The sequence below is a fragment of the Siniperca chuatsi genome, linkage group LG11, assembly GCF_020085105.1.
Source record: "Siniperca chuatsi isolate FFG_IHB_CAS linkage group LG11, ASM2008510v1, whole genome shotgun sequence".
Taxonomy (NCBI): domain Eukaryota; kingdom Metazoa; phylum Chordata; class Actinopteri; order Centrarchiformes; family Sinipercidae; genus Siniperca; species Siniperca chuatsi.
In genome coordinates this window covers 2185058-2198877 of record NC_058052.1, presented here as the reverse complement: position 1 = coordinate 2198877, position 13820 = coordinate 2185058, and the positions used below count along the sequence as shown (strand labels likewise).

General features: G+C 39.3%; 1 protein-coding gene across 7 annotated transcripts in view; it reads left to right on the top strand.

Moving 5' to 3' along the window:
• The window catches only part of birc6 (baculoviral IAP repeat containing 6), a 193053-nt gene that overhangs the window by 53681 nt on the left and 125552 nt on the right, over nucleotides 1-13820 (top strand). For 2 of the 7 annotated variants that reach the window (XM_044215400.1, XM_044215399.1), the window contains exons 31-40: nucleotides 2067-2203; nucleotides 2421-2558; nucleotides 3140-3267; nucleotides 3484-3615; nucleotides 8660-8875; nucleotides 8961-9144; nucleotides 10605-10778; nucleotides 11341-11477; nucleotides 13398-13551; nucleotides 13654-13770. In XM_044215400.1, coding sequence (XP_044071335.1) covers nucleotides 2067-2203; nucleotides 2421-2558; nucleotides 3140-3267; nucleotides 3484-3615; nucleotides 8660-8875; nucleotides 8961-9144; nucleotides 10605-10778; nucleotides 11341-11477; nucleotides 13398-13551; nucleotides 13654-13770 — 1517 coding nt within the window. Of the gene's footprint in view, nucleotides 1-2066; nucleotides 2204-2420; nucleotides 2559-3139; nucleotides 3268-3483; nucleotides 3616-8659; nucleotides 8876-8960; nucleotides 9145-10604; nucleotides 10809-11340; nucleotides 11478-13397; nucleotides 13552-13653; nucleotides 13771-13820 lie in introns of all 7 variants that reach the window. The other 5 variants (XM_044215398.1, XM_044215396.1, XM_044215397.1 and 2 more) reach the window with 4 other exon arrangements.

The following is a 13820-nucleotide window of genomic DNA, read 5'->3' as shown; positions in this document are numbered from 1 at the left end:
GCTGTTTAAGCAATTTGATAGAATTATCAAAGACTTTCTGTGGAACAAGAAGAGACCAAGGATTAATATAAAGTGATCACTGAGGGATATAGTAGGCATGCGTCTCCCCAATGTAAGGTTATATAATCTAACGTTTGAAATGTCTAGACTGGCTAAACACTGGAAGCTTAGCTGGATCTAAATCGAACAGGAGCTAGTAAGCCCTTTCAAACTTTTGGATGTTCTCTCACATGGTTCAACTACTAATAGACGTGATCACTCTTCAAACCCAGTACTGGCTCATTCTAAGGAAGTTTGGAGAGAAGTGCGCAGGATGTGGGGTGTGTCGCACATAAGACAATCATATGCCTCTCTATGGCACAACCTGGCCATACACATTGGGATGAAGTCTGTTTACTGGAATGAATGAATTATAAAAGGGATATACACGATAAGTGACTTGTACTTGGATGAAGTGTTTATATCCTTTTCTTACCTCGTGCAAAAATATAATTTGGAAAGTTAAGGTATTTGTAGAAGTACTTGAGAGAGACTGTATCACTATGGAGTTTTTGGAGTTACCTTGTATAGCACACAGGGCAGCCATGTTCAATAAAGCGTTTAACAGGTTACAAGACGATATCTGTAAAAATCTGAGGATCATTTGGCAGAAGGACCTAGGATGTGATTTCAGTGATGTGGAATGATTAAAAAATATGATCAAATATGTAAGGGAGGCTAGGGGAAAATGTATTTAAGTTTTATTTTACTCCTTCTAAACTCCACAGGATGGGCATACTGACCAATAATTTATGCTGGAAATGTCAAACTGAAACAGGAACTTTTTTTTTTAACATGCAAGTTGGGTATGTAAATTTGTCTCCCCATTTTGGGAAAAAGTACTAGAATACATAGGGAAGTGGTTAGGTTCGAAGGTACCTTTTTATCACCAAGATAAAAATGTTTATTGGGGTACCAAACAGAAGTGCCCAATATATCAAAGTATGACTTGCTTCCTGAATGATTCTCAGATTATTGAAAACTACATCCTCTCCAGATATTAAAAAATGGATGGAATTTATGTTAGAAAGAGTATCATATGAACACATGTTAGCTAGGGTCAATAATGATGATGGGAATTTTAAGAGGGCATGGGACAGTTTTTTTGCTTGTAGCACTTCTGGGACACGGTAATGATTTGGTTGTACGGTTATAACTGGTAGATGTCTATTTTGGTTCTTCTAAATATGTTCATTTATCACAGGCCTTTGTACATCTTGTAACCAAACGTAAGGATACTGTGTGTTTATGTATACATAAGTGAATAAAAACTTTAATGACCAAAAAAGGATTATAATTTTAAAGTTATGAGGGTTTATTCAGTGCTGCCTAGTATTGGCCTGTTAAACAAATTATTAATAACTAAATACATTAATTAATTGATAAAATCAAGTTCTTCAAAGTCGGGTAAAAGAACATTACATTAATAAAATTAAGCAAAACATTACCAGATGGCACAATTTCTGCACATTTCTATCAGTCACTCCTCAGTGCTAAAAATCCCAAACTATTTAAATGAAACTGAGACTGTTAGTTGAGTCATACGAAGAGCCTAAGTGAAAAACGTTAATGTAAGAGCAACTCTACATTACTACCCAAGATGTTCCCGTGTCTTGCTTCCCAGCTGCTGGGTAAAAGTGAAGCTTGTTAGCCTCGAGGTTAGCATCCACTTCAGCACTGGAGGAAAACCCTGTGCTTCCCGACCGCGGTCTGAAAGCTGCAGCAGGAACGGTTAACACTATGCTTAAGTTACCGCATTAAGCAGCAGATCCTATGATAATAAAAAAATATTTGAAATACTAGTCCTAGTGATAAACTACTCTTATTAGCTTTTAAATCACAATGTTACGATGGTAGAGGCTCAGATGGGATCTAGATCAGCTCAGTTTCTGTAACCCAGTGCTCTTCTTTTGACAGAACTTGTTCTCCTACAAACATCTCTAGTTTACTGCTCATCTAAGTTTATGTCCAGGCAGTGGTGGATGCTGCGGGTAATAACTAGTATTTTCCATCTTGTTTCATCCCAGGGTGTTCATGCTCCTGTCCTGCATTGGCCAAAGATCCTTGAGTAACAGTGGTGTGTTGGAGGGCCTCCTGAACCTCCTGGACAGCCTGCTGTCTCCATTGCAGCAGCCACAAGCTGCTGCCCAGCGCAGGACTGAAGGTAAAGCAACCATCACTGTGCCACGGTTACAAATGCATAGCAAAGCTTTCCAGACATGTAAGGCACCTAAACTTTGTCAAGTTGATGATATTTTCCAGAGGAGAAATTACACATAGAGTGGTATGTCTTTGTGAATGTGTAAACTTACGTTTATTCTTTCGGCTGATTAGTTATATGACAAATGAGGTACAAGAGTTTGTGTGTGTGTGTTTTCCAGGTGTTTTGGATATCCCCATGATCAGTTGGGTAGTGATGTTGGTTTCCAGGCTGTTGGACTATGTAGCCAGTATAGAAGATGAGGCCTCAGGTGGGAAAAAGCAGCTTGGAGGGAAAGAGCGGGAGAGAACTTTTACAGGTATATGAACTGCACAATTGTCGTTCAAATCTGATGATTTCACCTTTCATCTGAGCCATATGATTTACAGTTTTTTATTCCACTACAGGACTTTTTGAAGTAGTAAAATGTTTCATCAGGACTTGATTATGTCATTCACAAATTATCCATCACCATTTTATATCTTATGCTGCTCAATTCTCATTCAGGTTGTAGGTACGTGTTCTGAATGTTAATTGCCTTTGAAAATGGTACATTTTACAAATTGACCACACACATTATGAGCTTTTGAGGGCAGAGAAGTTATCTTTGATAACTGAATAATGAATATTTTTTTCTTACAGGAGAGTAGGCCTGTTGAAAACCTATTGTAAAACTTTGATACAACACACTTCATCTCATTTCAGTGCTTACACTTCAACTCATTGTAATGTTTTTTTTTCATTTCTTTCATCCATCTACCCTTTTCTTTTTTTCAAAGCACTCATAACACATACTCTTCATGTAGTTCACAGTTCCTCAGCTGCTTCCAGCAACTGTTTGTGATTTAATTCTGTTCGTGCATCAGTGAACTGATGTGTTGTTGTTGGTCTGTCCTTCAGGTATTCAGTGGAGCTTTATCAATAACAGCCTTCAGTCTCAGAACTCCAGCAGGTCAGCCAAAGGCAGCAGCAGTCTGGATCGACTCTACTCCCGCAAGATCCGCAAGCAGCTCGTCCACCACAAGCAGGTAAATGTGTCTCATTCCAACAGCAACACACCTTCAAACCCAGACTCACAAATGTGTTCTTTAAATAGTCAGATACAGCATAATATAAGAAAATGCGCACACAAGTCTGGTACAAGTCCGACTCATTTGCCCATCTCATGAAGCTGCTGTATGAATGGGTAGCCTGGAGGGAATGCTTTTGCAGTGCTTCTATTTATCATGCCCTTTTTATTGTAGCAGTTAAATCTATTGAAAGCAAAACAGAAAGCTTTGGTGGAGCAGATCGAGAAGGAGAAGATCCAGAGCAACAAGGGCTCCTCTTACAAATTGCTGGTGGAACAGGCCAAGCTCAAACAAGCCACATCCAAGGTGAGCAGTTCATAATTCACTGCTGTACATACAGTATGCAGCACCGTCACATTCTGAGCTCAGAAATGACTACTTAAAGAAGGGCCAGCGTATGTTTTGTAATGTATTGCTTCTATATTTTGTGATTTGCATGCTAACACAATTTTAAAAGTATGAAGACAATGATTTAAATTTGATTTCTTAAAGATTGTTGTTTTGTAGTTTTGGCCATCATTTTGTTTGTCTATTACGATGCAATTTTACCTACCAGGCTGTAGAGATGTGATATGTGAAATTAGGCAAGTCCTGTTGATACAACTTTCCATTGCCGTCCATGAGGGTAGAGAACAAGAGCAGTGAGACACATCACAATATCAGAATCACTTATTTGAAGTGTAAATAAAATGGAATATTAAAGCTTCACTTATCAATATTTTTATATTAACGATGGATCTACAGTAATCACTTGGTATAATCTCAAAGGTGTCACTTGTAGTGATGAACCTACAGAGAATTATCAGTCAACTCTATAGAACATTTCCGCATTTTGTTTTGTTTTTACAACCTCCAACATTACTGTTGTGGTTTATTCTCACCGCTCTCATCCACCTCATTTCCAACAGCTTTAGGCAGCTGTTATAACCCACTGTACACTACCTGCCCAGCACCGAACAGCACACAGACGCAGGGTGCAGTCTATTATTTGTCATTTCCTTGCTCCTCGATCGTTGCTTCTTGTTCTGTCGATCTGGTCCGCCATCTTGCAGGCCGTCCCAAAGCTCTTATTTCTGCTCTGAGGAGCAATGAGCGAGGATACACGAGAGCAGCCTTCGTGGAAGTCTTTTACTGGCCGACACGCCCCCTTATTGGATATCACTTATTGATTGGACGCTGCAACTTATCGGCCTGATCTGATACATCACAATATCACTGGAGTTTCATACTGCAGTGAAACAGATAACAGATTAAACTCAAGTGTATCACTCCCAAGTTTTATATTTTATTTGTTTTCTGATTCACCATCTAGTTAAAAATCTGTGTTAATTGTAGGTCTGAACATTAGAAGGACCACAAACAACTTTCTTCATTTATTAGAAAGATTTTTCTTTTCATGATCTGTTATTTATTTCCCCCATTAACTTTTACTATGCATACAGTTAAAGTCGGAGAGAGTAGGAGTCTGTCTGTCAGCAAGAAACACTTTTTACATCATTGATCGTCATTTCCATTCAGTCGCATGTGAGGCTGATAATTCCTGAGCGTCGGGTTTGATATGAGTTACACCGTGTCCTAATTGTATGCGATGCGAGCGCCAGTGACAAAATCAGTTTGATTGCATAGTTATCAATTGGAGTGTCCTAACTGGCTGCGAGCGACGCATCTTCACTCCAAAAACTTAAAGAAGGTGACAGCTGGCTGGAGGGAGATCACTAAGGAGCTCAAGGTAAACGGCCACCTAACAACCTACTTGCTTTTGGCTATATTGAAATGTCATTTCCAGTAAAGAAACCTCTAAATATCACAATATAAAGCATGTTTTCTGTTTTAAAAAGTACAAACATAAATAGCAAGTACTCACCCATCTTTTACATAATTTCAATTGTCCCAGAAACATTTAGCCTAATAAATAATTTCCAATGTTCAAAAGACACCATAATCATATTCTGGGTTTTTCAATAATGAATTCACAATCAGAATATCAATAAATACAGATGCAAATAATGAATAAATTATATAGACGCATTCTGCCAGTATGATTCCTGTGCCTCTGAGCAGGACGCAGTACAAAGTATGAATACAGAATGCAACTTGTTGTTCATGTGCAGGTGTTAACAGGCTACAGAGAGAAAACAAACAAAACTGAATTCTTCACCCAGAGAAGAGGTGTTTGCCAGGGCTGCAATTTAAGCCCGACTTAATTTAATGTGTATATAAATGAACTTGCTGTACTGTTGGATCAGTGTACTGCTCCTGGCCTCTCCCTCCTAGATAGAGAGGTGTAGTCTCTGTTTTGCGCTGATGACCTTGTTCTACTGTCTCCTACTGAACAAGGACTACAGCTACAGCTGGACACAGTAGGAAGGTACTGTCAGAACTGGGCCCTGGCAGGAAATATGAAGAAAACTACAACTAATCTCTGGGGGGGCATAGATATTAAGAAGGCTGACCAACTCTCCTTCTAGTCTCCCCTTAACCAAGATTATATTATAGATTTTATGATGAGCAATATATTTGGTTGAAACCATTTCTCTTAAGCTTTTCATGTTCATTCTCCTAGGTGAGTCTCTTGTAAAAATACTACCCCTACCCTGTCCTCCTTCATATTGTTTAGTATCTTACACCTTTTAATTGGATTGAGCACACCATTTACATTGTAAGAGGCTACTTTAATCAAAATTTTTTGTTGCCATTTTTTCCATACCCTCTATCACCTATCTTTCTCCTACCCTTGTTTCCATAGATACCCCTTATGCTACAGAAACAGTAAAAACAGTTAACAAAGTATAACAAAAGTTTGGAGTAAATACAGTAAAATATAGGAACTTCCTTTAGTGAGGTGTGCTTTTTGACCTTATCTGAGCCCTGTTGACTAGTCTGCTCAGAGGGATGACCTCTAACTGCTGGGGGCAGGTGGCCCTCGCTGCTAATGTTAGCTAGATCCATATGTCCCCAACAGCTCTGTAGTCTGTAGGCCTGACTTTTTTGGTTTAACTTGCTTTGAGGATATAACACTATCAACTTAAAACCTGTGTGAAACACTGAAGTTTTAACATAAAGTGAGCCGTCTGTACCTCACCTCAGTTCTTCTTGAGCAGAATTGCTCTACAAACAGTCAGCTCTTCACTTTAAAGTCCTGTGTCCCATCTCAGTTATAACTTTACACTGTCCTGAGTTCTCCTGAAGGCTTGCATTTTCTGTTTATATCCCAATCTTGCTTGCGGTGGACCATGTCCCTTCTTTGCTTGGGTCGTTTCCCAGGTCAGGCGTTTAATCCTGTCCATCCAGTTCCGCTGGTTTGATGACCATCACTTGAAGTCCTCTCGCCGCCATATCCTTAGTTGCCTCCTTCGCTGTGTTGTAGGTGCACATGTTACCCTTGTGAAACACCAGAAGTTTTACTGGAAATGGCGTCTGGAAGTGTATTTTCTTCTCTTTCAGTACTTTTTTTGCCTATGTATTCCTTCCGTTTTCTCAATACCTCCGGTGCATAGTCTTGATCTAAAAACACTGTCTTCCCCTCGTACATGCAGCCTTTTTACAGCCATGCTATCTTGATAAGTTCTTCTTTATTTCTGAAACTGAATAGTCTCAATACAATGGACCTTGGTGGGAAATCTTTGGGTGGTCGTGAAACCAGAGCACGATGAGCTCTTTCAATCTTGAGTTCGAAGGACGGGGGTAGTTCCAGTTTCTCCCTGTGGAGGGTCTCAACGAAAACCATCATCGACTGAGCGCTCTCGTCCGCTCCTTCCTTCTCCCTGTAAATCCTAATATTTTCCCTTCTCGAACGTCCCTCCTGGTCCGTCTGTCTGGTTTCAAACAGCTTTTGTAGTTCCAAGAGCTCCAACGTAGCGTCTGTTTTGAATACGTTCCTCCGATTCCACAATCTTTCTTTTGGCATCATCTATTCTGCTGTTTGCCTTACTGATGTTGTCCTTAATTTCTTTAAGACTTTCTGAATTTTCGCGCTGAAAGTCCTTTGTAAAATTGTTTCCAAGTTTGCCATGCTGTGGGTGACCTGTTCTATTTCCTCTTTGTATCAGCTACTTGGGCTGGTCACTCCCGCTAGCTTTCCCGGGTCTCTCTTTAGCTCAGTTGGCTCTGTCGCTGGTTCAGCTAGCTCTGCCGCTTGCTTAGTTTGCTCACTGTCTTCCTCGTTATAAAACTTCACTTTTTTTTAACCAGTTTCCTTTGTCTTCCTCTAGTCATAATCAACACCCTTTCTAATATGATTTTACAATGTCCCATACTTTTTAAAGTATTGATTATACAGGGGTTTTATAGCTCTATGTTGGGGAGCTCCCTTTCTATGCTCCTTCCATGCTGGATACATGCCGGAAGTCTTTATCTGTATATATTTTAATAGAAATGTTTTTATTTCACACTTGCTTTGGCAATGTTAACGCCTGTTTCCCATGCCAATAAAGCCCATTGAATTGAAAACACTGCTGCTCTGGCAGTGAAAATTGTGTGCCTTTTTATTAGTATTAGCACAGTGCAGACACAAACTCCATCAAAAGTCTCTAGAGCTGTTAAAGCAGACTGTCAGCTGCCGCCGTCATCAGAAACAGACGTCACTTTGTGTGATGCTTTAGAGGAAAGGGCGTCTCATTTCTTTAAAAACATATTCCCTCATGTCTTCACTCCTTGCATGGTTTCGCAAGTGAGGGAAACATGGATGCAATTAAGAGAATTAAGATATACCCACAGTTAGCGATTAGCTGGTAAACATAGTGGAGCATTTAGCAGCTAAAAAACAAGATATTTCTCTCAGGAGTTGTTGGAGACCAAAACAGAGCTAAAAGGAGAGTGAATATTGGACTTACAGGTGGACACAAACACAACTCTATATGAACTCTACTGCATTGCCCCCATGTGGCCAAAATAATGATTAATTCAGCTTTAATGATTAATTCAGCTTTAAATCTATTACTGTCTGTGGTAGACTTCCATTATATTTTACAGAACTACTTGATAGTTCTATCAAGAACTACTTGATAGTTTAATTTTGATCTACAATACTAAAGTAAGGTACAATGTGTACAGTGCAATGGACAGCTACAACTGATATTTTGGATATGTTAAAGGAACATTTCAACATTTTGGGAAATAAACATATTCCCTTTCTTCCAAGAGTGAGATGAAAAGATCAATACCACTGTCATGTCTGCGTTAACTATGGAGCTACAGCTGGGAGTCCTCCAGTCCTTATGCTAAGCTAAATTAATCTACTTCCAGCTATAACTCCACAGTAAAAGCAGAGACATGAGAAAAATCTGCATTGCTCCCCCTAATACAGTATAATGTCTCATAATTCCACGTTTACCCTACCTCCCTCTTCCAGCACTTTAAAGACCTGATCCGTCTGCGGCGGACAGCCGAATGGCCTCGCTCCACGTTGGACACGGAATCCACAACAGCCAAAGAAGCCCCAGAAGTAGAAACTCTGCCCTTTACGCTGTCCCATGAACGCTGCATCTCTGTGGTGCAGAAGCTGGCCCTCTTCCTCCTTTCCATGGACTTCACCTGCCACGCTGACCTGCTGCTCTTTGTTTGCAAAGTATTCATCTGACACTTGATTATGGACTTCCTAAATTTGGTAATCTGTATATACCCACAAATAAATACTTTTGTTACTCACTCAGGTCCTTGCTAGGATAGCCAACGCCACGAGACCCACAATCCACCTGTGTGAGGTGGTATCTGAGCAGCAGCTGGAGCGTCTGCTGCTCCTGCTTGTGGGGACCGACTTTAACCGGGGGGATATCTCCTGGGGGGGAGCCTGGGCACAGTATTCCCTCACGTGTATGCTACAGGACATCCTGGCAGGTGTGTTTAGTTTGCTTGCGGTTTAGTGTCACATCTGTTTTGACTTGATAAACAGTTAGTTTGTATGTCTGAGGTTTTTAATGACTGGTGTTTGATCAGGTTGAAATATTTTGTCTGACACAAATAGTTTTTTAGTCTGGCTTTAGAGCAGCATGTTCTACTGAAACTTGTATTATTAATCTTTTTGAATGTTAGACCAAAGCATGATAGAGGAAATTGCATTGGTCTATTCTTGCGTGAGTTGCAGAGAGCTTTTGACACAGTCGACCATTCTATACTGTTGTCAGAGTTGTGGTGTATAAGTCATTGACACACTGCTGTAAAATGGTTAACCTCTTATTTCACAGGAATTCTCAATTAATTTCACATATCTCGATTTAGCTTCTGTTTTATGCTGATGATTCTGCATCACTGATATCTGGGAAAGATATCCGTGACATTGATCTTACTCTCTTGCACATTCTAAAAGTTGACAAAAACAAGAGGGACTTTTAGAGTTCAGATTAGGGCTCATTTATGTGGTAAGGTGACAGGTTACCAGTGAAATTTTACCTGAGCCATCAAATTGTTTTTGTTGTATTTAGATGTTTTGATGTGGATATTTTTGGTTTAGTTTGTACTGATGTACTGATGTACTGTTGTTTTTTATTAGCCATGCTAGCGTAGAGATAGCAATATCGGTCTGTCTGCCGAGTGGTCCACCACTTTCCAGATATTTCTCAACAATTACCAGATGGATTGCCATGAAATTTTACACAGATATTCAAGGCCCCTTGAGGATAAATTCTTCCTTTAGCACCACCAGCAGGTCATTATCTTTCACTTAGTAAAGTATATCAACAACTGATGGATGGATTGGCACCAACTTTCACTGTCCCCGGAGGATGAATTCTAATGACTTTGGTGATCCCCTGACTTTCGTCTAGCGCCACCGTGAGGTTCACATTTTTAATTTTTATTGAAAAACTGTTGAACAGATGTTCCTGGTCCCCCTGAGAATTAATTAATAGCTTTGACCCCCTGACTTTTCATCTAGAGCCATCATCAGGTCAAAATGATAATTTTCCAATACTTTGGTTTATGATCAAATACCTGTAAAAGTGACATTCCCATTAGCATCAGCTGTACTTGTTTAGTGCCAATTAGCAAATGTTAGCATGCTAACACGCTAAGATGGTGAACATGGTAAACATTATACCTGCTTGTGTTGCTTAACATCTTGGGACCATGTTTGATCTGACTGTTCTCACTCTAACATGTTATCCCCTAAATTTGTGCATTTTTGTAGATCCGTATATATATATATATATATATATATATGTGTATATATATATATATATATATATATATATATATATATATATATATATATATATATATATATATATATATATATATATATATATATATTATAACAAAAAAACTACGTGTAATTAAGTATAAACTTTTTGTCCTCCCAGGTGAACTGCTTTCTCCGGGCTCTCTGGATGTCATGGATGAGGTGGCGGTGGGTGAGGAGGCTGGGGCGTCGTCCTCCTCAGCGGGTGCCGATTCGGACGACTCTCTGCCCCATCCGGCACCCATTCCCCTGGTAGAGAGCATCGATGAAGCCCTGGTGCCTGATATCATCGCAGGTACTACCGGGAACTCTTCAGTATTCCAAAGTGCGTGGGTAGTCCTGTCCATTCTCCACACTTCCCACAACACCACACAGATGTTGATACGAACCCACACTTTTTTTTTATCACAGTATAAAGTATTTGTGTGTAAAATGTTCTCCTCTTTTTCATAGCTGCATGTTTACTGTTACGCCACAATATGGTTTTATGTGTATTATTATTATTATTATTATTATTGTTATTATTATTGTTGTTGTTGTATTAGTTCTGCCTTTTGGAGTGGGAGTTCAAACATGTAGATTCAGCCATTTTGGACAATTTGTGATTTCAATTAGTAGTGTAATTATGGCTTTTTTAAAATTATTTTAGTGTATCGTTAACATTCCATTGGAGTTTTTTTTTTTTTTTTTTTTCCCCAATTTGTGTCTGGACTCTCCCTCCAGTCTAGGAGCATAGGAGCTAATAGCTTGATTGGCATTAAAATTGCCCAGTAACGTGCTTAAGAAGAGTTTCTCTTGCTTGTATGTTTTCTAGTGTGCTTCCTTGGCAATATTAAAGCTGTTTTCATTATCCAAAGGTGCTCCACCACCTCTGTCATCTTTGGAAAAAGATAAAGACATAGACTTTGACTTGCTACAAGACCTGATGGATGTTGATATTGATCCTTTAGATATTGATTTGGAAAAAGATCCACTTGCTGCCAAAGTGTTTAAGGTATGTTGATTATGACATCCTATTCTTCTCTTTTATCCTTACTATTTACTTGTCCATTACTTGGTACTGGCTCGTGTATTGATGTAATGACTTTAAAGTGAACTGTTGAGTTAACAAGTGCAGCATCAGTACTTGCTGACTGAAATAAACAGCCATGTAGTTACACCCATGATGTAGTATTAGATGGGGTATTAGAGCAACCAAGAGGGGGGGTAATCAGATTTTTAGAGTAAAGTCATTGGTCAATATAATAGCATAGAATAAACAGTCAGAAAGTCAAAATATTGCAAGATAGTCGTGGGTTTACAGGAAAAAACTTGTAAATTTATCAGAAAAAATTTAATATCACATAAACGCATCATTTTACAAGAAAAGTCATAATATTTAAAGAATAATGTAGTAATTTCAGAGTTGTAGTAGTTGAAGATTAAGTTGAATTTTTACGAGAATAGGTCTTAATATTATGAGATAAACTAAGAATTTAAAGTAAGAAAAAGTTATATAGTTTTTATATATATTATGAAATGCTTATTTTCATAAAGTAAACAGTAAACAGGAGCCAGAAAGGAGGTGTGTTGTGTGTTAAATGAAGGATGTGGATGTCCCCAAGTTATGTATGTGAAAGTATGTCATTATTCGTGAAATATTACCCTTTTTCTTTTGATAAGATTATAACTTGCAAAATTACAGCTTTATCACATAACATTACACTTCTTAAGACGGTGTAGTCCCTGATTCATATAATTGGTGATACTGGGCTCTTGTTGTAGATGAAGTAGATACTTTCATCTTTCACTTTTTCATTTTCATAACTAAGCTTCTGATATTTCAACAAAATGTTTCCCTGAAACCTGCCCTACAGCACAGCTTCCCACAGTTTCTTTAAACTACGTCACCTTAACTGTTAGAATTACAAATCAGTTTCGGTTTTTAAATGCGATCATTCACTTGAACCCTGAAAGAGGCTGCTTTTTCACAATGTTTTTTAATGTTAGGCTCTGATTAAAGAGAACAGTTTTTTTTTCCTCTTGCTTAAAGGGACAGTTCACCCCAAAATCAATTCCTCTTACCTGTAGTGCTATTTATCCATCTAGATTGTTTTGGTGTGAGTTGCCGAGTTTTGGGAGGTAACGGCCGCAGAGATGTCTGCCTTCTCTGGAGTATAATGGAACTAGATGGTACTCGGCTTGTGGTGACCTTGTTGTGAGCAGTTTCGTGTAGAAAATGTTTTCTGCCGAACTACACTCTCCAACAGTGTCGCCGTACAGAAGGAAGCGTGCATCTACTCATGGACGAGAGGCTCATGCTCATGACAGCGCAGGAAGTAAACATTAATGGCGTCCTCATCGGCTGAGCTCTAACGTTAGCAGTATCGAACTATTAGTTAGAATATTGTTGCTATTTGTTATTGTTGCACACTTCCTTCTGCGCAGTGATACGGTTGGTCGGTGTAGTTCGGTAGAAAAAAAATAGTTCCTATGTGAAACTGCTCACAACAAGGTCTGTGGATTATCTTGAGTAACTGGGCCATCATTTCTGGAAAGAGATATGCTGTTGAGTTTTTCAAATGTATTTTTTTTGGCGCTTTGAGCACCACAGCCCGAGTGCCATATAGTCCCATTATATTCCAGAGAAGGCAGACATCTCAATGGCCGATATCTCCAAAACTCTGCAACTCACATCAAACCAATCTAGATGGATAAATAGTAGTACGGGTAAGAGGAAAAATGTGTATTTTTGATTGTGGGGTGAACTGTCCCTTTAAGTGCAACGTTCTCTTAACACTTTTTACCTTGTGCAACAAAATCAGAATTTTGGGATTTGAAAGCAAACGTAGAAATTGATCTGTTGACTGTAGAGTGACTGTAATGCTTTTTGCCCTCATGTTTCACATCCCCTCCTTCTCGTGTCCGTTCTCAGCCTATAAGCAGCACCTGGTATGACTACTGGGGTGCTGACTATGGCACGTATGGGTACAACCCGTACATTGGAGGGGTTGGTATCCCAGTGTCCAAACCTCCAGTTGCTGCTGAAAAGCCTGGGTCACAGGGTCTGTCAGTCTCCGTGTCACAGGGTGAGTAGAGGCTGGATTTTGTGGCTAGTCTTGACCTCTCTAAATAAACTTTTTGATGTCTTTCTGTCTAACCGTTAACCTTTATACCTCTGTGTTTCACAGCACTGGATGCCCGGCTAGAAGTGGGCTTGGAGCAGCAGGCTGAACTGATGCTCAAAATGATGGCAACTCTACAGGCTGACTCCATTCTACAGGCCCTCACTTCAAGCTCATCCACAGGTAACCACACCAAAGAAAGCAGGACATTTAAATAGTAACTGCTCGTCAGT